The 25,318-nt window shown below is 39.6% G+C and overlaps 2 protein-coding genes across 10 annotated transcripts in view; both read left to right on the forward strand.

Moving 5' to 3' along the window:
- The window catches only part of NHS (NHS actin remodeling regulator), a 354,624-nt gene extending 348,364 nt beyond the window's left edge, over positions 1-6,260 (forward strand). For all 6 annotated transcript variants that reach the window (XM_074391672.1, XM_074391673.1, XM_003924136.3 and 3 more), the window contains one exon: positions 2,171-6,260. In XM_074391672.1, the coding sequence (XP_074247773.1) occupies positions 2,171-2,774 (604 nt within the window). In that variant the 3' untranslated portion in view covers positions 2,775-6,260. The remainder of the gene's footprint in view (positions 1-2,170) is intronic.
- A 1,886-nt stretch (positions 6,261-8,146) lies between these two features.
- SCML1 (Scm polycomb group protein like 1) lies at positions 8,147-25,093 on the forward strand. Of its 4 annotated transcripts, none has more exons than XM_074391757.1 (8): positions 8,147-8,182; positions 14,260-14,335; positions 15,563-15,661; positions 16,126-16,209; positions 19,534-19,638; positions 20,028-20,442; positions 21,992-22,143; positions 23,411-25,093. In XM_074391757.1, exons 2-8 carry the CDS (start codon positions 14,303-14,305, stop codon positions 23,543-23,545), a joined length of 1,023 nt encoding a protein of 340 aa, XP_074247858.1. In that variant the 5' UTR covers positions 8,147-8,182; positions 14,260-14,302; the 3' UTR covers positions 23,546-25,093. The 4 variants fall into 4 exon arrangements, with proteins under 4 accessions (XP_074247858.1, XP_074247857.1, XP_074247860.1 ...); XM_074391756.1 differs by having other exon boundaries at positions 8,158-8,252; XM_074391759.1 differs by lacking the exon at positions 16,126-16,209 and having other exon boundaries at positions 8,158-8,252; positions 23,411-25,046.
- The last annotated feature ends 225 nt before the right edge of the window (positions 25,094-25,318 follow it).

Below are 25,318 nucleotides of genomic sequence, written 5' to 3' on the forward strand. Positions count from 1 at the left end.
TAATGACCAAAGAACAGAACAGGAACTAGCCCTTGGAGACCTAACCTATATCTAGCTGAGTTAGCCAATCATGATGTGCCATGCCTCCTCCTTTTGCAAACACGACTGTCTTCTTAGACCTTGGGAAACTAGATGGAACTCCCAAGAGAAACAACTTGGGGATTGTCTTTTCTACCTCATAAAGTTATAATTTTTGAAACAAATACACCGTAAGCAGCTTACAATATATTACTCCTGGAATTCTACTTTTTATAGGAATTTCTGATTTCTGTTGATGTGGTTCTCTCATAAAGGAGTACTGTTGCCCAACAATTGTTTTAAAAGGAGTCAATCAGAAACACCTTCTTCGTATACCTTTGCAGGCATACTTCTCCACTCAGAGAGTGATGAATCATTAGTTTCTTTTCCTTCACCCCTATACCTAGTCTAAGCTCTGATTATATTTCCCTCACCCCCACACTTTATCCTCAGTCCCAGGAAAAATTACTAAACTGCTATGTAAGTTAAAAAGCTATGTAAGTTAAAAAGTTACTCCCAAAAAACCAAATGCTAGTATGTGGAATAGTGGACAGGACGTAAACAGTGGGGTCAGAAAGATCTGGATTTGAATCCCAACTCTGCCACTTCCTATGCAATCTTGAGTAAGTTAAAACCTTCCCTTATTGCACATGGGAATACCTATAACTCACGTATTTGATTTTGATGATAACATTTTTGTGTCTAGAATATGGTAGATGCTAAAAGCCAATGTTAGTTTGAAAGCCCTAGTTTAGTACAGTGCTAGACATTGGCATATACAAGATATCAACCACAGAGGTTTCTATGAACCAAAATCAGGCAGGTCTACACTCGTGAAGCTCATACTTTCTCTACTATATGAATCTTTAAGTTGATGAAGGTACATGCTGCCAATGCTTATCAAGGAACTGAGTTATACTGAAGATCCACAAAATTTATGCCTGCAGATTTACCCAAAAAATCAATAATATGATGATGGGTATCAAGGTTCAATAGATGTATTGAGTTTGGTAACCTTAGACTTGCATTTTGTGCAGGGTTTACTTATTTATCTTTTTACTTGTTTATTTACATCACAGCAGGATTTATTTTGTTTTCTTGAGAGCTTACAGTATACAAAGCGTTAAGAGCTCCAGAGATGGTCTTGGATTTCAGTTCCCCACAGAGAGCGGCTTACCACTTAATATGCTCCTGATGCTCCTAGGAAGCTGTGGGAAATGATATTTGCAGCCCAAGATGGATTGACTTAAAACATCATGTAATTATGTTTTTATATGGAGGGATTTAAAAAGGTAGAATAGTCTAATGTCTGCTGACATATCCATCACCCAGGATTATCAACTGTCAAACTAGGGCCAATGCTGTCCCATCCACACCTCCATCCACTTGCATTTCTCTGGTATTATTTGGAAGCCAACCTCAGACATCAGATCATGTCATCTATATTGCAGAGACAGAGTTAATAAGAAAAAGTTACAGTCCTTCACCCACCTGGAACCAGAAGTATAGTTTAGTTAGCAGTATAGTTTTGTGTTTTTTTTTTTTGTTTGTTTGTTTTTTTTTTTTTTTTTTGAGATGGAGTCTTGCTCTATCGCCCAGGCTGCTGGAGTGCAATGGCACAATCTTGGTTCACTGGAACCTCTGCATCCCGGATTCAAGCCATTCTCTTGCCTCTGCCTACCCAGTAGCCACCCATGTACCACCATGCCCAGGTAATTTTTTATTTTTAATAGAGCCATGTTGGCCAGGCTGGTCTCGAACTCCTGATCTCAAGTGATCTGCCTGTCTCAGCCTCCCAAAGTACTGGGATTACAGGTATGAGCCACTGCACTCACCTGTTAGCAGTATAGTTTCTTAAACTTTTACAAAGTATCCTCTAGAACCTTTAGCCTCCACATTAGCCATTATCTGAAACAATCATCTCTAGGACCTAATTTATGTCCACTGGTTATCAGATAATTTCTCTCAGACTATGAGTGCCACAGGGACAAGGAACATCTTACTTTTCATCTCTATAGCCCTAACGCTTAGTATCCCATCATATAGAACACACTCAAAATGCATTTTAAACAGATGTGTGAATGTGACTGAATACTTCAGTTTCAAAAAAATGTGGACTAAGATGTTGCCCATTTTCTCCTTTTCTCAAAAGATCCAAGAGGAAAGTACTCGGAAGAAAAGATTCTGGGGACATGTCTGTTCGAAGCAAATCTAGAGTTCCCCCCAGCAGTAGCAGCAGCAGCACCAGTTCCATCACTTCACCCAGCAGCAACGTGACAACTCCAAACAGCCAGAGGTCTCCTGGTCTCATATACCGAAATGCCAAAAAGTCCAACACATCCAATGAAGAGTTTAAGCTGTTACTGCTCAAGAAAGGCAGTCGTTCAGATTCCAGTTACCGCATGTCTGCCACTGAGATCCTGAAGAGTCCCATCCTGCCCAAACCTGGGGAGCTCACAACAGAGTCCCCTCAGAGCACTGACGATGCCCATCAGGGGTCACAAGGGGCCGAGGCATTGTCCCCACTCTCTCCATGCTCCCCACGAGTTAATGCAGAAGGCTTTTCCTCGAAGAGCTTTGCCACCTCAGCATCAGCAAGGGTTGGACGTTCTCGGGCCCCTCCTGCAGCCAGCAGCAGCCGCTACAGTGTCCGCTGCCGGCTATACAACACGCCCATGCAGGCTATCTCCGAGGGAGAGACAGAAAATTCTGACGGGAGCCCACATGATGACCGCTCCTCCCAGAGCTCAACATAGACTGCCTGTACCAGGCTGCCCGGCAAACGCCAAAACCCTTACTCACATGAGGATGGAGGAACGGAATAGAGGACTATGGAGAAGTCTCAACTTGATGGGGTAGCATTACTGTTAAGTAATGAATGAATTTCTAAATACAGTATGTGCTGGGTAAACAAAGTGGTTTAGACATTATTGATTAGTTTCCATGTTTTAAGTAGCTGCACTGTCTTTCATGTTTTTCTTTAGCGTAGTTTGAGTTACCCAATCTCCTTCCTTGTGAAAATAGAGGATACAAAAATGTATAACTTTCATGACACCTAGAAAACGTTTTCCCAGAGCTGCCTATTCAGAAAATAAAGCCCTTACTGTCATTATTCTTTAAGAAGATGAAATTACTCTGGAGGTTTGGTATTTTTTTACATTAAAACAAACTAAAGCAAAATTTAGAAGAAAGAACTACACATATGTAAATACCATATTTTTGATAAAAATGTGTAAATAGATTTATCAATGATGAGTAGACGTGGTCAATAATCTACCGCACACCAACTGTTTATAAAACACACAAAAATAAAATGTAATAACTGTATTCTGTGAATACCATTTTCATATCAAATGCCATATTTAAATGTCCACCAATATGATTTCTAAGTGGTAAACCTCAAATATGAACTTTAAACTGGTGAACTAAAGGAAATCTTGAGGTCATATACTGAAATATGATTAACTAAAAATAATAAATTCAGACTTAATCATTTTTGTGACAAATTGCAGCACCAAACAAGCTAATAGCAACTCATGGCTGTGATTTGTTTGATAATTTGGACAGAATGAAAAGCATGCTTTTGGTTTTTTTTTAATCAATGAGAGAAGTCATCATTCTCATCACAAAGCCCTGAACAACAGCATTTGACAGTGTCCTTTAGATTTTAATTTTTTCAGTGGATTGCTTTAAAGAGAATGAGTAGGGAAAACAGTAGTTAATTTTAGGTTATGTTTTATATTAGGCTACTGGGGACATAAACAGTCATAATTAATGACTATAATCATTAAACTCCTTAAACAGTTTAGAAATTAGCTCCAGCTTCGTAAACTAACAAAAATAAAACCTAAGCATGCCACAGAGCTATTGATTAATCAGTAAGTACCTGTGATGAGTTTTCAGTGAAGCTTTCTCTCTGTGCTGATGAGATTCATGCTACCTAAAAATTAACAGAAATGACACTGTGAACAATGTAGTTGGGAAATAGGTATGTGTATATGCATTATTTATATTCATTGTTAAACTGGGAATGGGGAACAGCTCTGGTTCACAATACTACATACAACTGAGTTTTTGTCTGGTTTTACTATAGTGTCTGCTTGATGGCAAAAGGGGAGGGTGGCGGGTGGGAGAGGAAATGTCAGGGCAGGTGCTCTGATAAAACAAAGGCAGGGAAACAAGCTGAATTACTTGAAATTACTTGAATTTTCTTGTCTTAAAACTGAAAAAAAAATGTAGTTACAAGTTAAAATCTGCAAATGGTTTTTACACCTCTGATTTTAACATAAATTGGAAACTTATGTCAGAAATATAAGCAGCTATGTACTTACAGTAGGTTTTGAATGGGAGACATAGAATGCAGAGAGAATTAAGAAGGGATCTGACTTATAAAAGACTAGAATGTGATTAGAATGATAGAACATACCAAGGTTACCAAGAAATTGACAAGCTGCTGGCTTTAAGCTTATGCAAGTGGTAGTTGGGAAAGTAGGAGGTGTGGAAGGGGGTTTGCATTTCGGATTAATTCATGTAAAATGAAGGAGAAAGCCTGGTCTACGAAGATACTGTCTTTCAATAGAAATGCTTTCTAAACTGCTACAGATTAAGAATAGGGAATATGATTGCTGTTGGTTGTTTGTTTGGAAAGAAAAAATATTGTCTGGCTTCTTCTACTATTTGTTTTCACTACCAAACTGTGTTACTAAATTTCTTGTCATCCTTGTATGTAAAATGGGTGCTGGGGGTGGAGGGGTATAAGAGGAGGGAGAGTGTGTGTGTGTGTGTGTGTGTGTGAGTGTGTGTGCGCACACACAAAATGGGGATAGATAAGCTACCTGGTAAAGGGTTTGAACATTTACAAAGTGTTATACTTTTTCTTAAAAGAAAATGTTTTGGGGTTTGAATAAAATGGACCATCATTTCTCATTGGAACCCATTAGTTAAGAAACCAGCATGATTTGACACCACATGGGAACATGAATAAATCTGTCTCATAATTTGAAAAGTACACTTTGCAAAATTTTAAAAATAAAGTTTTTAGACAAATTCAATAAGAAACCGTCATTTCCAGTCACAATAGGGGATCTTTTGTAATTTTCATAAAAGCAGTTCGTTTGCAGTATGGCTTTTGGGGTTTTTTAAGTGTGAAGAAAGGTATGCGGGCTTTAAAAGTGATTCTAAATCTTGAATAGAAAACACATGAATTGGCTTTAATAAAAATGTCACCTTTTTATTATTGACCTTAATTTAAGTAATGGTATCATATATTTTTTAAAATACATATTGACTTGAATTGTGAGGCAATAAGATAACTTCTATATGTAATGATCACAGAACTAACCCTTAAAGTTTTACTTATTTTGCTTACTCTAAAAATCTATAGCAGAGTTTCTCTATTTTATATTTCATAGATTTAAAAAAAACCCAAATAAAGATGGATTTAAAATTCACTGTGGAAAAGAGTACTTAGTTACAAACTGAGAAGAAAAAGCAAGAAGTTCCTGAATAATCTGGAATATTCTACATGGCTTGATTACATAGCCAACAAGACCAAGATTTAGGGCTGTCTTTAACATCACTGCCATCTTGAAGCAGGGTACACACATTAGGTATTGTGAAGAACATCAATCTGAACTTCTGTTGTTTGCACTGATGCAATTTTTTTGTTCTTTTATGTTTATACAACATATCTATGTTGTGTAGGGGAATTTTTTTTTCCTTTTTAAAAAATTCTACTTTGATTTTTTTTGTTTTGTTTTTGGCTAAGTAGAGGACATGGACTAGTTGTAGCAAACAAAACATGCTGTTTGCTCTTGCCAAAGGTCAGTGAGTGCATTTGCTGCAGTGGCCGCACGTAGAGAACTAGATGGTAACAAAGATTTAAAACTAAAGAAGGTTACAGTGTAACTATTTTGGTACTAGAACCAGTTCATGCTGGCCGAAAAGACAATGGTTTATGGACTTGCATCCATTTTGTATTTTTGTAATATTTGTAAATACGGACTTTTTAAATCGTTGCAAAGATGGTTTCTTTTGTAAGATGTTTTCAACGTTTACATTCAATCCAAGCCTTTGTATATTTTAGAGCTGTGCAAACTTTAAGTCTTGTATTTATTTTTAGTAAAAACGGTGACAGTTTCATTGTGAACCCCTCTCAAAAAAATGTATCAGAAAAGTTTAATTACCTAGAAAGTGTGTATAGAAACTGCAAATAAACGTGACTGCAATTAAACAATGGGTTTCTCTCTTCACTGTTATGTAATTGATTTCTTGGGGCTGAACAACAGTGTTCTACAGGCAACAAGACATCAGGGCAGGATCTGTTATGGCAAAAGTAGGAACAAAAAGAATATAGACCAGCCTGGCCAACATGGTGAAACCCGTCTCTACTAAAAATACAAAAATTAGCCGGGTGTGGTGGCAGACGCCTGTAGTCCCAGCTACTCTGGAGGCTGAGGCAGGAGAATCGCTTGAACCCAGGAGGTGGAGGTTGCAGTGAGCCGAGATTGCACCACTGCACTCCAGCCTTGGAAACAAGATCGAAACTCTATCTCAAAAAAAAAAAAAAAAAAAAAAGAAAAGAAAAAAAAAGAAAACATATACTATATCTATAATGGGCTTTAATCTAGCTTCGTATTAGAGAGGAAAAATAATACATTTCCAACGTCCAGTATACTCTCTTTGTAGCTCTTCTCTGGGCCAAGGAAAGATGTACACAACTTTACTTTGAAATATCTACCTGCTTTGCTTCTGATAATTACTCAGACTGTGTCTCCTTTTCAAAATGAGAAGCCTCGATATACGTAAGACTATATGCTACTAGATAATGTCATGTAGCCTTTATTACAATAGCAAACTTCTATGCCAGGTACTGTTCTAAGTGCTTCACATACATTAACTCATGTAATCACCATATTTTACCCATTTTACAGATGGGGAAGCTGAAGCGTGAAGTGGTTGGTTTGCCTAAGGCCATAGAACGACTGTGTGGAGCTGGGGCTCCAACCCAGTAAATCTGGCTCCAAGGTCTGTGTTAGTTCCCCAGTCCAACCTGTGGGTGCTGGAGACTGGAAATATCTTGCTCCACGTTCCTACCAGATCTGGCTCAGAGCCACTGCTAAGGCCCCGCCCCTCATGCCAAGTCAATCACGGGCGTTGTCCAGGAAACCAGTTTACGTCAACGTCTCTGGTGCGTTACAGGGAGGGAGGGGGAGGGGGAGGGGGAAGGAGGGAGGGAGGGAGGGGGAGGGAGGGAGGGAGGGGGAGGGAGGGAGGGAGGGGGAGGGAGGGGGAGGGAGGGGGACGGGGGGAGGGAGGGGGAGGGAGGGGGACGGGGGGAGGGAGGGGGAGGGGGAGGGGGAGGGAGGGAGGGAGGGGGAGGGGGGAGGGAGGGAGGGAGGGGGAGGGGGAGGGGGAGGGGGAGGGAGGGGGAGGGAGGGGGAGGGAGGGAGGGAGGGGGAGGGAGGGAGGGAGGGGGAGGGAGGGAGGGAGGGGGAGGGAGGGAGGGAGGGGGAGGGAGGGGAGGGAGGGAGGGAGGGGAGGGAGGGAGGGAGGGGGAGGGAGGGGGAGGGAGGGAGGGAGGGGGAGGGAGGGGGAGGTAGGGAGGGAGGGGGAGGGAGGGGGAGGGAGGGAGGGAGGGGGAGGGAGGGAGGGGGAGGGAGGGAGGGAGGGGGAGGGAGGGAGGGAGGGGAAGGGCGGGATCACATTTTAAAAAAAGCTTGTGATACCTCAACAACGAAGTGGGGATACCACGCCCCTAAGTGCCACAATGCCACTGTAAGGGTTGCGACTGCGCGCCAGCCTCCTATGCAGCTGTAGAAACCACTCGCAGCACGAGAGGCTTGCGACTCTGAAAGTTCCAATGGCCGTTTTCAACACTGCCGGCTTTGCGAAGGAAAACCTGAAGTAAGAGGCCCCGCCCCACAGCTGTCTCCGTAGCAATTTCCCGCCCTCACCCAAGGGCTGGGCGAGCTCCCGCAGATTGACCAATCAACGGTGAGGCCTGCAAGTAGCAAGAGTCCGATTGGTCAGCAGGTAGTCCCGCCAAGACGCCGATTGGTCAGCACGTAGTCCCTCCCCCCAACCGCGAGTGTGAAAACTCCGCACCGCGGGAGCATTCTGGTCCGCGCCGGAGTCAGGGAGTCACTGGTCACGGGCTCACGAGGTAAAACTACTGCGAGCAGTTTTACCGCGACCTCCGGAGGCCCTGGTGATAGGCTCTGTTACCAAAATAGGTCTGTCCAGTCGTACTTCTTACCTGGAGCTTTCCCGTCTCGGGAGTACACTATTTGGCTTAAGGGCCGGGGCTCTCCTGAGGAGAGAGGGTTTGCTTTGCGGGGAAGGAGCGAGTCTTGCACTTCGCAGCCTCTAAATTTCAGCCGCGGTGTGGAGGGGGTGCTTTGGGTGATCCCCACGGCGTCTCCGGAGTGTCCGCGCCCGTGAGCTGTCGAAATTTGACAATTTGTGAAGTGCTTGGTGCTGACTTTCGGGGAAGATAGGACCAATTTGCAGTCGTTCTCGTGTCGGGGAGGGAGGTGGGGGGCGAGGAAGGATCCAGACTTTGTTAACAGAGCTTCGAGTTTACAGAATCGACAAACGCCCGAGTTGATTTCCTGTCAGACTTTTCGCGGTGGAGGCAGAGAGTTGGGGTTTTGATGATAACCGCATTTCATTAGAGACAGACGGTGCAGCTTCGCTGTTTTACTGTAAATACGTTAATGAGGAGGAAGAGAAAGACAAGACGTAGGGTGTTGGGGGCAGAGGCGGGAGTCGGGACAGCCCGCGAAATCGGGGTCCCTGTGGAGCTGGGGAGCCGTCGAGGCCCTCCCGGGCCCTCTTGCGCCGCGTGGTCTTTGACGGGGAAGTCTGTGATTTGGTTGGTGGCGGACCGCGTCCCTCCCTCCTCCGGCTCTCCCCGAGTGCGGCAGGCTGGCTTCAGGTTGACTAAAAGACAGCGATTTTCCGAGCAGCTTTGCAGCGCGGCGTTTTCTAAAGCGCGGTGTGGGCTAGGTGCCCTTTTGAGCCTCGCTTCTCCCGCCTGCAGCAAGTGCCGGGCGATGGGATACGGTTTTGGCGACAGTGGAAGGGCTGCCTTTGAGAGTCCCGCCGAAGATTGAGAAAGTGATTGTTCTGAAAACAAACAGAGCGGTCTGGCTGTTGTAATCGCCCTGTTTTGCTGTGTGTTCCTCAAAGTGGTCCCCGCGTGAGTGGTCTCTCATTGTAAGCTGTGCCTCATGTGATGAGTTGATGGCAAGGTGAAAGCCTTGCGCCTGGAAGCGAATATTTATGACTTTTGAAAATGTGTTTAAAAGGTCTTTAACGTCTAAAAGGCTCTTAGAAAACCAAATGGCTTCTTGTTCTTATGTTATCAAGAATTTAGATTTCTGTGGTAAATATGAGGTTCATTTTAAGTAAACTCATTTTTATGGGATTTGAGACTTAAACGTGAAATTAATTAATTTTGCACAATCAAGTCATGGCTGGGCTCTTTGAAAATGTTGTAAAGGTGAAATTATCTTGTGGGAAGAAGTGAGAAGGAACTAAAATGTGTGGTGTTATCAAGAGCTTAGATTTCTGTGGTAAATATAAATGAGTTCCTTTTAAGTAAACTCATTTTTGTGCAATTGGAGATTTGAAATTGAAATTAATTTTGCACAATCTAGTCATGGTCGGGCTCTGAGAAAATGTTGTAAAGCTGTGATTTATCTTGTGGGAAAAAGTGAAAAGGAACTTAAATTTATGGTGTTATCAAGAGTTGGCTGGGCGCAGTGGCTCACGCCTGTAATCCCAGCACTTTGGGAGGCTCAGGCGGGCAGATCACTTGAGGTCAGAAGTTCCAGACCAGCCTGGCCAACATGGTGAAACTGGTCTCTATTAAAAGTACAAAAATTAGCTGGGCGTGGTGGCACATGCCTGTTATGCTACTCGGAAGGCTGAGGGAGGAGAATTGCTTTAACCTGGGAGGCAGAGGTTGCAGTGAGCTGAGATCTTGCCACTGTACTCCAGCCTGGGTGATAGAGTAAGACTGTCTCAGAAAAAAGGGGAGGGGGAGTTTAGATTTCTGTGATAAATATAAGTGAGTTTCATTTTAAGTAAACTCATTTTGTGGGATTTGAGATTTAAAAAAAAATTGCACATTCTAGTCGTGGTTGGGCTCTAAGAAAATGTTGTAAAGCTGTAATTGTTTATCTTATGGGGAGAAGTGAAAAGGAACTAAAATTTATGGTGTGTCTCCTATGAACCAGGCATGATGCTGAGAGTTTAACTGTGTCGTTTTTGTCCTAAATAGCCCTGTGAAGTAGATATTATTCTAACTTTACAGGTTAGAAAATTCGAGGCACAGGGAGATGAAATATTTGCCTAAAGTGAAATGGCAAATTTAGCAATTTGGACTTGGATTCAAGTGTTTCTAACTAAAGCCCAGCTCCTTGCATCATGTCCTGGTACCTAAAAGACATGACCTAATTCATTTCAGGTGCAACGTGAATGAAAATTACATGTTATGACCCAGGCTTGTTGTCTGTGCTCCTTGTTAAATAGTTCTGTTGGATAGCTGTATGTGGTCAATACCCAAAAGCTTTTACTATCTTCACCAGGCATTACTCTAAGCACTTGACATGTATTAATTCATTTAATCCTCATAATTCCATGAGGTATGTGCTATTATCATTCCCATTTTATAGACAAAAGAAAAAAAATGAAGCACAGAGGATTTAAGTAAGTTGTTCAACTTACTTACACAGCTAGTATGTGGGGGAGGTGGGACCCAAACCCAGGTATTCTGGCGACAAGCCTAAGGTCTTAAATCTGTTTGATGCTGCCTCTCATGTAACCGGATATGTGTGACAGTTGCCTCAGAAGTATTAAAGTGAGTGTTCTTGTAGTTCAGGGAAAGCCATGTCACATCCACATGGGATGATCATTGGCATAGCGCTCTTGCTTTTTGGAGGTGAAACTTCAATTAAGCCTTGAAGTTGAATAGGTTCTCCTGGGCGGAGATACAACAGGGTATTATGGGTGGAGGGCATAACAGGAGCAAGAAGCTCAGAGTGCAAGATTGGTATTGATTTGCATATGTACCACAGACGTAAACATGTTGGGAGTCCAGGTACACAGTGTCCCCGTGTCTACCCCCAAGTTTTGACAACATTGTAATTAATCCAACTAGGGAGTTCTCTGTTCTCTGGATGTAAGAGCTTGTACCCATTGTCTGCAAACTCACCTGCAACAGGCTACATAGTAAATATTTTAGGCTTAGAACAAGCAGTCCCCAAAATTTTTAGCATGAGGGACGGGTTTTGTGGCGGGATGGGGGAGTGCTGGGGGTGGGGGAATATGGTTTTGCAATGAAATTGTTTCATAAGGAGAGTGCAACTTGCATGTGCAGTTCACAGTAGGGTTCCTGCTCCTGTGAGAATCTAATGCTGCAACACATCTGACAGGAGGTGGAGCCCAGGCGACCATGCTTGTTAGCTCCTGCTGTGCAGTCTGGTTCTAACTGGCCAAGGACCGGTACCAGGCGGTTCCCCAGGGGTTGGGGACCCCTGGCTTAGAGTAAAGGGGCAAGTGGTAAGAAGTGACCTCTGCACAGTGGGCGGGGTCCTGATTATGGAAGGACCTTGCAAGCCCTGGTTTGGATTTTCCTGTGTTATTGGCAGCAGAGGTATTCCAGGTGATTTTAAATAATGAAGTAAACCTCATAGAGTGTGGTGGTAGACTGCACCATTTACTAGCTATAAGACCTTAGGAAATTACTTAAATCAAGCTTGTCCAACCTGACTTACTTTGTTGTTGTTGTTGTCATTGTTGTCGTTCTGTTTTGATTTGTTTTAGTCTTTCAGCAGCCTGAAGCCATGCTTTTTAGCTTCTGTCTCTAGTGACAAGTGGAAAAGAGGGATGAGGAAGGGGGTTTACTGGACCAACCAGAAACAGGAACTAAGAACCCATGACTATATTCTCTCCCTTGGACACCCCTAATAAGTGATCTTTGCGTCAGTTTTCTCATAAGGAAAATGCAGATACTAATAGAACCTACCCTAGAGGGTTGTCAGTAATTTAGCAAGGTAGAATACCTAATCAAAGAATCAAAAGAAAGTACAAATTAAATTAGAAATAGTAATTTTAAACTGGTTTTGCTAAAATTTCCGTAATTACGATGAAATGATTATCCTTCTGGATAAAAATAATTCGTCAAAACAACTCAAGAAAAGGTAGGATAATTTGATTAGATCATTATCCATGGAGGAACTTAGAAAACGTCATAAAAGCTGGACCCAGAGAGGTTTTTTTGTTTAATTCAACCCTTTAGAGCACAAAAATTCTGATGTGATGTAAATTTTTTTAGAGCATAGAAAGAGATGAAAGGCTTCCCAGCTAATTTTTCAGAGCAATTTTGATACCAAGTGTTAGTAATGTATCAATACTGATTCATTAATTGGGAGAAATATGCCATCTCACTAATGTAAGATCTTAGAAATCAAACAATTTCTAAATAAAACACCAAAAAATTGACTGTTTTTCTTTACAATCAGCTGGACCCCTCACCCCCAAATTAAGAAATGTATTAATGTGTTGTATCAGTAGATCAAAAGAGGAAAGTCATTTAGTCATCTGATGCCAAGAAGCGATTTGGTACTATTTATTATCTGTCTTGGTTTTAAAACTACATGCAGGACCAGCAGGATATCACCTTAGTTTAGTTTAGAACATCTGGCTGACCCCAACAGCCCTCCTTAGTGGGAAGAAGTAGAGGAGAGTTTTCAGACTTGAATACCTATCCGTTGTTTCTACTTCTAGGAATTTATCCCATAGAACTACTTCCACAGGTGCAAGACTATTGTGCAGTCAGTGTTCTTTATAAGAGCAAAACTTTAGAAGTAACTTGAATATCTATGAATTGGGGACTGGTTTAATAAATCATAGCATATTTACGAGATAGAACACTAAGAAGTCATTACAGAAACTACAGTAAATCTAAAAGTATTGATTTGGAAAGACTTTCTACGATAGGTTACTTTTGCCTGTTTTTGAGTTTAATGTCAATTGAGTCATATACTATATTCTTTTTTGTGTCTGGCTATTTTTAAACTCAAGGTTTATGGTTGTGAGATTCGGCCTTCCTGTGTACGGCAGTAGTTGGTTTATTCTCATTGCTGTGTAGTTCTTTTGTATGAATATACAAAATTGAATTATAAATTGAATTACTCATAGCTTGTATAAGTTTTATGGTCCGAAAAACTCAAATAGTTTAAAAAGTGAAATTTGATTGAAGTTACAGCTTCAATTAGAGGTATTTTATAACTTGATACTTCCATGCAACATTAGTGTGCATTTATCTAACTAGAGTTCTCCCATCTTCTTTATCCCCTTTTGATTTCTTTCTTTTGGGCTCATGGTCATTAGTATCTCCACTATAGAATGGTCATTAGTGTCTCTACTATATAATGAAAGGGAAACAGGAAAAGAGATGAAACTTGAATCCCTTACTTGTGCCTCTCATTACTGCTCTGGCTCAGGAAGGATAAAGTGAAGTAGTTCTTTCATTAACATACACTTCCCAGTAACTGGGATGCAGACCTTCAAAGCAAATCTCTGGTACAAGATATAATCTGATACTGTTGTAGCCAATATCTTCTATTTCCATAGTTAAGTGATTCAGAGCCATAACTGAACCTTCCTAATTCTAGATTGTTTGGCTTGCCTTTCACAGGCATTTATTTAGGTTTGCAATGTAATAAGGCAATCCTAACTTGAAAGCTGAAATGGTCCTTAGAGATCATCTCAGCTGATATTCAAAACCTGGTGCATGAGAAGATGGTATCTCTCATGGTCTGCCCAGCCCACATACTGGTGGGGTCTCAATCCAGAATAAACTCCTGGCTTACATTTTGGAGGCAATGCGTTCTCCTTAGTCAAGAGCCTTTTGGAGCTCCTTTACAAAAGCAGTTAGCCCTTATGGTCTCTTGTTCATTTGTTTCCAGCATTTACTCTGTAGGCTGTAAGTTACTAAGCAGTCACTTCACAGTTTGTAAATGTGTTTGATTTGATTCTTATTTCTAGTCATGGGCAATATAGCCCTTCAGTTTTAAAAGATTTATTCTAAACTGGCCATGGAAGAAATCTGGTTTTGTCACTTTTTAAAATTCAACCCAAAGTCCAATTCAATTTGAGTTAGCATTCTGAGAGCATATCCATATTACTAAGATAGTAAATATATGAAGTAACTTTTTCATTGCTTTTCAGGAGTAGAGGTTTGCCACTCTTGTGACTAAGCAGTATCGCAAAAATGATGTCTAGCAGCTCCAGTGAAATTGATGTGGTTTGTATTCAAATTGAAGATCTGTCTTTATTCTTTTTTATTCTTTTTGTTGTGCCATACTTCTATTCTAAATTTAATTTTATACAGTAAAATGCATAGATAATTGAATTTTTGTTAAATGTTTTGGCAGTAATATATAAAGCTCTTGTGACAATTTGTGTTCAAGTTTCTTTATGAATACACACTTAAATTTCTTTTGGGTAAACAGAAGTTGAATTACTAGGTTATGGAGTTCACGTAAATTTAACTCTGTGAGAATTTGCTGAACAGTTTTTGAAAGTAGTTGTGCTGTTTTTACATTTCTGTTATATTCTTCTATATTTCTTAATCCTTCAAGTTGAATCAGTATATAGATTATTAAACTGTATATAATTTGACTTAGCGGAAAACACCTTTTTTTTTTTAGTTATATAAGGACATAGATAGTAATGCCACCTAAGTAGTCTAGGCAATTCTCTTAAAAACTATCAGTTCTACTGTTTTTTAAAAATCTTTGAAGATAATGTTAACTGCCTACCAATAGTCATTTTTCTCTGACATAACTATGTAAAAGCACTTCGAAAAGCATGAGGCACTATACAAGAGTAGGATAGTATATTTTTTAAAATACTAAACTGTAACCTGATTCCATATTTTTTTGTAATTTCTATCATGTATTTTCAAACAAAAACATACATAGCTACCAAGTATGTTTATTTTAAAATTATTCCTATAGTTCATAATTCATTCTTAGAATGAAGAGTTATTATATTGAAGTGTAATGGATTCACTACTTATTTATATTCTATCTTATTTTTAAAAGTTTTAAGGTACTTTAGAGATTAATTTATCAAGAAAAATAGGTGCTCAGATGTTTTCTATCTTGTCCACAGAGGGGCACTGTTGGATTATTTAGAAATCGAAAACCATATAGCATTTATTTTTTTGTTCATGGTTAAAAATACTTGCTTTTAAAGTACTTCTGGTGCTAAAGGACTAGTCTTTCTACCATGAAGTGTATAAAGGGTTAAGCTTAGTGAAAACTGTTATCTTAGGTATTGTTGGGTTAATGAGAACACAGTTCCGCAAACACATCTTTTTGTAGTCATAGTATTTACAATGAGCAAAGTTCCTTTGCTATCACAAATAGTCCTTTGTAAAAGCTTCTTGAAAGTGAAATTAAACCCTCAACTTTTCTTTTAGTTCTCTTTCATCTTTCCTTTTAATTTGTTGATAAATCTTCCTCAGATAAAAACAAGAATACATACCTATGATGATGATGATGACAACACTGTTCTTTATGCATATGAAACAAAACCTGAATTTGCATATGCAACAAAAACTGGGGTAAGTAGCGTTAATTCCTAATTGCCAAATATATTAACACTTGCTGTTTTAAAGAAAAAGATTTAAATTCCTCATATACTATGGAGTTCCCATAAACTCACAATCAAGAAAATATCTCTCCCCTGAATTTAAATGCTTTCTTTCATCAGAGAATGAGCACTTAACCATTTTACTTTCCCCTTTTTCTTATATAGTAGAAAATTTCAGTACAAAGCTCTAAACCTGGGTTCTTCCGATATAATAAATTCTTTTATTGACTCCTTCCTCAATTGTCAGTTATCATTTTCATTCTCATATTAATGGGAATTTCTTAAATCTCCACTTTAGATTTAAGACTTCTGAAACGCATTAAAAAGTTGGTTATAAATAAAAACAATTTAAATAAATAAATATAGTTCCCCTAGCCCCTGGTGTTCAGTTTGACTGTTACAGAAATAAAGCATTAACCACTTTAAAACTACTAGCCGGAACCGATTCTTGTAGCTGATGCATCCTGTAATACTGAAGAGCAATCAAAGCCAGTTGATGATGTCCTTACCTCTTGCCAGGTATGGAAGTTCTGTCTCTTCAATGTGGTTTTCTAAAATGTTAAGGAAAAATTCTCCTTATCTCACATAAAAGGAAAGTGTACAATTAATTGAAATTTTGCCTATCAAATTATTTATGATTATCACTCCATTGTGATTATTTTTAAAAAACAATTTCTGGTTAGAGCCGCATTTCCTGGTGACATTTTTGAAATAGCAACATGTAGATTTTGTAGCTTTTTAAAAAGCTCATTACCAACAAAATGTAGTTAAGTCTCTTTCATCTGGATTGCTCAGTATTGAATTAGTTTCCCCACAAAAATCCTTAAAGGAAATTGACTGATTTGGATGAACTTTAGTATGTGCCTAAATGCACATCAAGATATTTCAGTGGAAACAAAATGGTGGCAGCCCATCAAGGTTTATAAAGAAGCATACCTAAGGTAGTTTTGAGGGGAGTTTTAAGAATCACCATGTTGGTAGAGATGTGATTACTGGGAATTTGTCAGTTGAGTACCCCAGAGGTAATAAAGGTTTATTTTAAAAAATGTTTCTTACCATATATAAGGTTTCTTGAATGGAATAAGCTAACATGCTTTGGAAACTAAAATTGCTTGGATGTTTATCATGATCATGAGTAAGAACAGAACTGGAGTGCTTCCAAGGGACACATAGAGTCTTGTGGGGAAGTGGGTGCAGAGGCTAGCTGGGGAGGGAGGGAGCGGGTTATCCCCAGCCTGCCTCCCCCTGCACTGCTAGGTTAGAGTCCCCTTCAGCAAGCCTGCATACTGAGGTGGGAGATAGCATAGCATCTGTTGGGGGAGGTGCCCAGGGCCATGGTCAGCCTGAAATGGCCCCAAGGGCCCTTCTCCATTCCTCCCAAGGGACTGGCTCTTTCTTCACCTATCCATTCTAGATCACAGGGGTATTGCTGCAGCCTGCCTTGTTCTTTCATTCCAGTTCCCTCTTGAGTCCACCTCCCTCCTGCTTATGCTGGGAGCAGAGGAGGACGCCCTCCGCTGGCGGTCCCCTGCCTACCTCAGTCCTGTAGTCCTGCCTCTTCACTCCTGGAGACAGTGGAGCACCTGGGGCAGTCCTCCCAAGTCCTCATATCTGTCCCCGTAGTCAACCCTGCCCCCATCCTCACCCTTCTGACCCCTTCACGACCAATTTAGTGACCAGGGTTGGCACCCTCACTGCTTTATGCCTCTGGTACCCTCCCTGAACTCAGAGCTGCCCCCTCATCGGGCATCCCTCTCTCTCCTCTGGCTCCAATCCCATTCCCTCCTTCCCCTCTACAAGTTCTCCCACAGCTTGGAGAAGCCACTTTTCTTGCCTCCGATCCCTCCTTTCCTGTCATCCTCACTTTCTCCTTACCATGACAGCCCCATTCCTGGAACGTCATTGATACTTGCTGTCTCCACACCTGGCTTCCTGTTTTTCTCTGTGGGTATTTTTGAACCTGCTGTTCCTTCTGCCCTGTAAGCCCTTACATGCCTCCTCACCTGGTGAGCGCCTTCTCATGTTTTAATTCTCACCTCAGACCTCGCCTCATCTGAAAAGCTCTCCATGACTGCCAGCCTGGGTTAGGCCCGCTCTTCTCTGCACGCTTAGCCTCCTGTTCCTGCCTGTGTCCCAGTGCTGGTAATAACATTAGTAACACTAGTAACTAATAACACTGAGCACTGTTGAACTGGGCATAGTGTAGTGTTGTTTCTGTTAGCATTAACGTAATGCTATAGCAAGGTTCTCATACTCAAGAGAACCCTGAGAGAGATTTTCATCCCGATTCCCTACATGAGGACATTGAAGCACAGAGAGGTTAAGTAACCTGCCCGGGGTCACACAGCCAACAAATGGCTGGACTCTAGTATTTGATCCCAACCATGTTCCCCTAGAGCCTGCACTGTACCTCAGTGTCACAGCCCAGTGGTTCTCACCGGGGACATCAGAATCACCTGGGGAATTGTGAAAACATAGACCACTGCCCCTACTCACAGAGTTCCCAGTTCCATAGTTCTGGGGTACAACCTGGAATTTGGTATTTCTAATGAGCTTGCAGGTGATGTTGATGCCACCGTTCCGTGGACCACACTTTGCAAAACCACTGTTCCAGTCTATTAATCACTTTGTCTATTGGAATCCTCTTTTCATTTTCTCCCCCAGCTGAGATGGCAGTTCCTCTAGGACAGGAGCTTTGCTTTTTTTTTTTTTTTTTTTTTTTTTTTAAATAGGATAGGGTTTCACTCCATTGTCCTAGCTAGAGTGCAGTGGCACAGTCGCGGCTCACTGCAGCCTCAACTTTACAGGCTCAGGTGATTCTCCCACCTCAGCCTCCCTAATATCAGGGACTACAGGCATACACTGCCACACTTGGCTAATTTTTTGTATTTTTGGTAGAGACGGGGGTTTTGCCATGTTGCCTAGGCTGGTCTCTAACTCTTGTATTTTTGGTAGAGATGGGGGTTTTGCCATGTTGCCTAGGCTGGTCTCTAACTCTTGAGCTCAAGCGATCCACCTGCCTCAGCCTCCCAAACTGCTGGGATTACACCTGATCAGCAGCCTTTTTTCAGTCCATGTTCTCAACACCTAGCAAAGTAGTTTTGCCAGGTGGTAGGCTGTAAATAAAGGTTTAGTTTAATTAATGAATGAATTAATGAGGAAATGTTTCTGGCCCTTTGTTAAGTGTATTTTTCTTTACCCAAAGTTTCTGCGTATTTCAGGAATTCTCAGATTTTTATCAGTCTCCTATGTGCTTAGTTGGCATATAAATCTCATGTGTACTCCATGATTTTGTAAGGTTAATTGTTGACTGCATTATTTAAAAGTACTTTGAAGCCAAAAGTCACATCTGTTACATTTGGTTCAATGTTCTTTCTGGAGTGGAATGCTTGCAGTCTATAATATAGACTTCATATTTGTAGATATATGAACATATATGTTACATATGAACATTATAAAGTGAGTCTTTGTTCTTTTAGCAGATTTGAGCATTTCTTTCCTAAAACAGCACCTTCCTTGATGTGTAGTGTCTCCATCATCAGTGTGCTAGTGTAGAGGCATTGTGGCACATTCATTCGCCACCATTAGAGCTTCCTCAGTGCCTACATGGGGTAGAGCAGGGGAAGAGACATTGGAGCTCCCGAACTCAGCCTACTGGCTCTGTGTCACCAACAGCCAGGCCTTGAATAGAAGCAAGACATTTCTGATGGCTTGAGAACTTTTGCTGTGTCTAGTAGTTAACATTTGACTTAATGGTATTTTCATGTTACTTTTCTTTGAAATAGAAACTACATTATATTATACACTGTATGCCTATTATATAACTACATTGTATTGTAATAGGTTATATATGATGCTATCCAAAACCTGGATAAGAAGATTGATATCATTAATAGAAAGGTTTCAAAAATCCAACGTTTCAATGCAAAAGCAGTGTGGACCAATCGTGTAAGTGTTATAAAAAACATTTTTACAACTATGATAAACCTCTGGTTTGTAAAGATGCCAATCAGCTAGAAGTGAGAGAGTACCAGTAACTGTGTGAGATTAGCAAGGCATGTCTATACTTGTAGCAGTAGATGGAGATTGACTCTGTTGGGAGAATGCTGAAGTTTAGGTTTGATAACTTATGACACTGCGTATTTTTATGTTTGTAACTATCGTGTAAAATACAATTAAAATGTAGAATTGAAGAAGAATTAATATACTCAAAAGAGAACATTTATTTTTAATAATGTAAAGCAATGTTGCATGGAAAATAAGTATTAACGTATTTGCTACTCATTTTATTACTTTTTTACTTACTGTTGGTTTATGCTGCATTTGTGTGATTTCAGAAGCCTTTTGGCTTTGGATATGGATATGCATACAGAAATTATTCTTACCTGCTTGCTAAAAAGCTTAAACTCCAGAAGATGAAGAAAAGTCAGGCTTACGAGACATTCTCCTACCCTCAAAGTTATAGTCCCACTTCACCAGTGTCAGTGCGGGAGGATAATTCCCAGAGCGATAATCCAGCACCATCCTTTCGCATGGAAGAATACCAGCGAGCTGAGCCAGAGGAAGACCCAGTTCTCAGCCGCACCCCGAGTCCAGTGCGTCCCTCAGACCACCCTGAGCATGATTATCAACCGTATTATACATCTGATGGTGTAATGCCTAGCTCTTCAGGGGCCTACCTTGGCAGCCCTAGGGCTAACAGCGTCCGTAGCAACTACTCGCCCGACCACCCTTCTGTAGTACCACATTCAGGTATGCTGGCCCAGGGAGAGCCCAGTTCGGTACATGCCCCTGAGATGATGAGTTACTCAGCTTTGGTGTAGAATAGGCACATTGTATCATCTCTCTGCTTCCGTTCTGGTTTTGGTGAGTTTGAAATGCCACATCTAGAAGTAGCACTATTTGACCTGCATTTATCAACATCTGTGATGTAAACTAGTAGAAGCTGCTCATTTCCTATTTTGAAGGCTGGTTTTAGGTTATAGTCAGAATGGTGACTAACATTTATTGAGTGTCTATTATGTGCAAGGCACTGTGCCAATCAACTGACACCCCTCTTCCCCACTTATAATAACACCATGGTGTTGGCACATTTATTATCCCGTCCCCAAGGTCACAGAGCTGGTGAGTAGCACTTCTAGAGCTCTGCCTCATTGTGATTTTTAAAATCTTCTATTTTTTCTTTACTCTTTCCCTAGATAAATAAAAAACACTCCTGAGATGGCAAAAGTACCCAGATGATAGGGAAGAAAGGGTATGCTTTTGTCTAATTCACACACACACACACACACACACACACACACATCAAATTGTGTTGGTCTTGCTTGGAGAAACGAATTTTCCTAACTAATTATGAAACCCACTTTAGTCATCACACACTAATTTTAGGGAATCTAACACTCTGGGTGAGTAAAAGAATACTTAGCAGTACACAAAGAAATTTCAACACAGCTTAGTATAGAGTGTAGCTAAAACTTTCTGAAGTATGGGCACTTAAATTTTATCTCATATCTCAGTTATTTCTTTTTTTAACATATAAACCTTTGACCAAAATCTCTTATTACTATGCAATTAAACATGAAAGAGGAATTAAATAAAATGTTAAAGTTACTTCTGGCCTAGTTTAGCAGAAAGCAATCTTGTCTTCTTCAAAATGTACATTAGCACTTAGGCCATCAGAAACAGGAATCTAAAGAGTAAAGTGATACTAAAAATAACCTTATTGAATACATGGTGAAGATTTGATAAAAGGACTAATTTGATTCTTAAAGATAATGGGGTTGTTATTGAGATTTATTTATTAGAAGAAACAAATTTAAGCAATTATAAAACTGTAAATTTGGGGAATTTCCATTATATTTAGCTAGTAAAATCAACCTAATCTAGATAGACCAAGAGAGGGATTAACAGAGAAATTCCTTGAAATACTTGAAGTAAGAGAGTCATACGTTAGGCTAGATTAGCCTAATTTTACCCAAGTGACAGATCTTTTGCCATATTTGCCTGTGGCCAAAGAAGACGTAGTTTGCTTAACCTGTGTTGTGATCTTTGAAACTTTAAGGTAACTTCTGAACCTGTTTTTGCTGTCCGGGAATGTCAGATGGGAAGCTCTTGTGTAGGCATCCTCACATCATCTTTATATAGACTTTCACTAGATTTTACAGTCGGAGTCTTGATTCCTTGCTAGGAACGTCACAGAAGGTTTCAACAAAGACACCATTCCTCCTTTCCTAACATCTCTTCTTTCAGGATAATAGGTCAAGTGTGATTTATCTTTTTTTTTTTCCCCTCTCCATTGAAGTTGCAAGCTCACCAATTGGAAATGACCAGTATTTAGACGAGTCAAACTTCACTAGGCACCCTGCGACATGGTCGGTGGAAGCAGTGGTCCTATTTCTGAAGCAAACGGATCCTCAGACATTATGCCCTCTTGTTGACCTCTTCAGAAGCCATGTAATGTATCTTTTGATCCTGTTTTCTTGCTGTAATGTCTTTGAATGACCTCTGTGCAGGCCTTTCAGCTGAATACTTTGTGAATAGTGGGTGAACCCTATCAACTGATTTTTCCATATGTCAGAAAGGTTATTTTGCCCAAGGTTAGCCTTAAATGGTAGGCTAATAGTCTGTTCTTTAAATGAGTATCGAAGTGCCTAAACTACAAACTGCCTCAACTTCTCAAGACATGATGATGCAGCATGGCCACTCAGGTTTACCTCCCCTTGGTAAGGACAGATACAATGATCCTCCCCCATCTGCTCCCACCTGGGCACCAGGACCACAAGGAAGAGGGGTTAACCACAAGCTATAATAGAGTAGCCTTCTTTTTATATAACCAGTGATTCAATAACAGATTCTATTTGCCTCATTATTGATGATTTGTGATGCTAATACCCTCTTGCTATTACCAGATCATTTACAAAGTAATATCCTAGGCCGAAGTTTTATAAGATCCAGTTTCTTTAATTTCGAATTTTGCTTAGTAGAAAAAATACAGAAGGTGCCAAAGATCGTACTATAAGGGATTTCAGGTCTTTTCAGATAGTGTTAAATGAGTAAGATTTTATTTTTAAACTGGAAGATATAAAACCAAATCATATGCTTCAGCAGCTCAAGTTGATTAAGATAAGGAATTTTAAAAGGATGCTTTGTGACTATGAAGAAATATTTTCACAGTGTATCCTAACACATAAAATTAGTAGCCACATATCTGACTTTCAGTATAGTAAGAAAGTTGGTGATTAGTTTTAGCATCTAATTAGTTTCAGACAACTAATTCACGTTCATCATAAAGACAACATTGTGTAGACGTTTATAGTTTGCACTGATGTTGACATACTTACCTTCCCAGCCCTTCTCAGAAAGTTAATGAACATCTGAAATTCATTTTTGCTATTCATAGTCTTTACTATTTTGTCATGGATGTGTAGTATTTTATTCAACATACACTATGTATTTAAAGTTAAGTTTGACACAGTTTATTTTTTTAAGATATTAGGTTAAATTTCCTTTTTCTTAGAACTTGAAGTGAGTTTATACTTTACTAAGTGGTTTCTCACTGTATAAGTTATGTTAATAGTTTTGATAAAGCAGATGCATATTCAGAGAGTATACATCTGCAATGAACTGTTCTCTAGTTTGCTTTACATGTTCTCATAAAGAACTAACTGCTCTGATGAAAAAATGGAAGTATTACTAATTATTAAGTTTCTTCTCTCCACAGGAAATTGATGGGAAGGCTCTGCTCCTACTCACGAGTGACGTGATGCTGAAGTACTTGGGGCTGAAGCTGGGAACTGCCATGAAGCTATGCTACTACATTGAACGACTTAAACAAGGAAAATGCTTTGAAAATTAAAAAAAAAATCCTTGTGCAAATTTAGATTGGGCCAACTTCCAGACATACCAATGCCTTAGTGTAGAATCATTTTTCTGCCCTTTAGTCATTTTTGTTTTTTAGAAAGTATCTCTCAAAATATAGCTAGAATTGTAGAACTATGTTATAGTCCAGTCTACTTCTTTCAAAACCATTTAACTGCTAGATAGTATTAGAATAGTCCAATAGGAAATTCATTCTTTATAGGTCTTTAAAAATTACTCTTATTATATTGTTTACAAATACATTTCATGCAAGAAATGGAAAATAAACCCCTTTGATTCTGCTTCATCTTTATACAGAGAACTAAAACAGCTAAGAGAGTTATCAGGGGTTGACAACTTCTATGATTAAATCTATGGGAATTTTTCCTCAGAAGAGAATTTAAAGGTGTACCCATAGATAATCTCTTTCTGAAGTATTTTGTCTGTCTAATGCTGCAGTGTTCTATCAGTTTCCAGAAAGAGAATAGCCATATAAGTTATTTTCTTTTCTGCTATTATTTCTCTACATGTTTTATTCAGATTTAGAGAAAAAATAAGCTTACAAACTTTTATCAAGTGCTCTTAACAGTTTTTAGGTAAACTATAGGATAGATAGAATGGTTATTTTATGCAAGAAATATACTACAAGGGTCATTTATCAATGAAGTCTGACTACTTTTTTTCCAAAAAACTATTCTACTAAAACTCATATTTTGGCTAAGTTTGGACATTTAACTACACTTTCATTGTTTGCACCTCTCTATAAAGATACCTCTGTCTAAACTTTTAAGAGATATAATTTTATTTTATGTGTTTATTCTTTATATAGATAGTATTTTATATTTTATTCTAACCCGAAGTATACACACAAGTAATTTTTTTTAATTTAAAATGGCATTTTGTATTCCCCCAGAGCCATATATTAGTGAGATGTTTTATTTTGTGAGATCTAAGTGGATTATTTGCCATCACTAGTACCTCTCAACTTACTTTTCAGAGGACAAGAAACAATCTATGGATTGGTTTCCATACAGGGAAGTTCTCTGTCCTATGCAATATTTCTAATTTGCTTAGTTCTGAGCCATTTATCCTGCTACACTTTGAATGATGCATTAATTCAGACTAATGTTTGGGGGCTTTATTTTGTAAGTTAGAACCTTCAGGTGAAACATGTTCAAAGCTATTATTTCATTATAAATTTATAACATGTTATTACATTGTATAACAAATATAAGGTTTATAAGCTATGAGAATTGGTGCTGTCACCATTAGCCACTTATAAATGTGAAGAAAATGTTCACCAGGGGCAATAATGTACCTTTTCTTGTTAGAAAACCAAATGTACTTTAGACATGACTGCAACTATTTACAGAATAGCTTCATCTATGTTATTCCTTATATGTCATAAGATTCTTACTTAAACTTGGTCTTCTTTCAAATTGTATGAAGATGCTGTACCCACTTGAACAGTCCTTAGGTGTTTACATAAATACTATGTTTTGCAGTTTTCATATTTAAAAAAATAAAGTTAAATCTCAATGATTCATTTAAAGCCTTAGATCTGATTTTATTTATCATCACTGCATTATATTAATGTGTGAATTTGTTGGAACTGAAACAGCCACTCTAGTAAGCTTGTGGCTTTCCTTGTCTAAATAGTTGAGTTTTAAAACCTGCCCAGATTCTACCTGTAAACAGATGCCTAAGAGCCAAGGGCTGATTTCTTACAGGGGTCTCCAATGAGACCCCAGGGGTGTTGTAATAAGTTCAG

The sequence above is a fragment of the Saimiri boliviensis genome, chromosome X, assembly GCF_048565385.1.
Source record: "Saimiri boliviensis isolate mSaiBol1 chromosome X, mSaiBol1.pri, whole genome shotgun sequence".
Lineage (NCBI taxonomy): Eukaryota > Metazoa > Chordata > Mammalia > Primates > Cebidae > Saimiri > Saimiri boliviensis.

Bases quoted from the DNA above. Each gene is read 5' to 3' on its own strand.
- SCML1 (XM_074391757.1), top strand. From the start codon at position 14,303: ATGATGTCTAGCAGCTCCAGTGAAATTGATGTG. The intron at 14,336-15,562 runs GTTTGTATTCAA...AATCTTCCTCAG, and splicing joins GCTCCAGTGAAATTGATGTG to ATAAAAACAAGAATACATAC. The intron at 20,443-21,991 runs GTATGCTGGCCC...TCTCCATTGAAG, and splicing joins TTCTGTAGTACCACATTCAG to TTGCAAGCTCACCAATTGGA.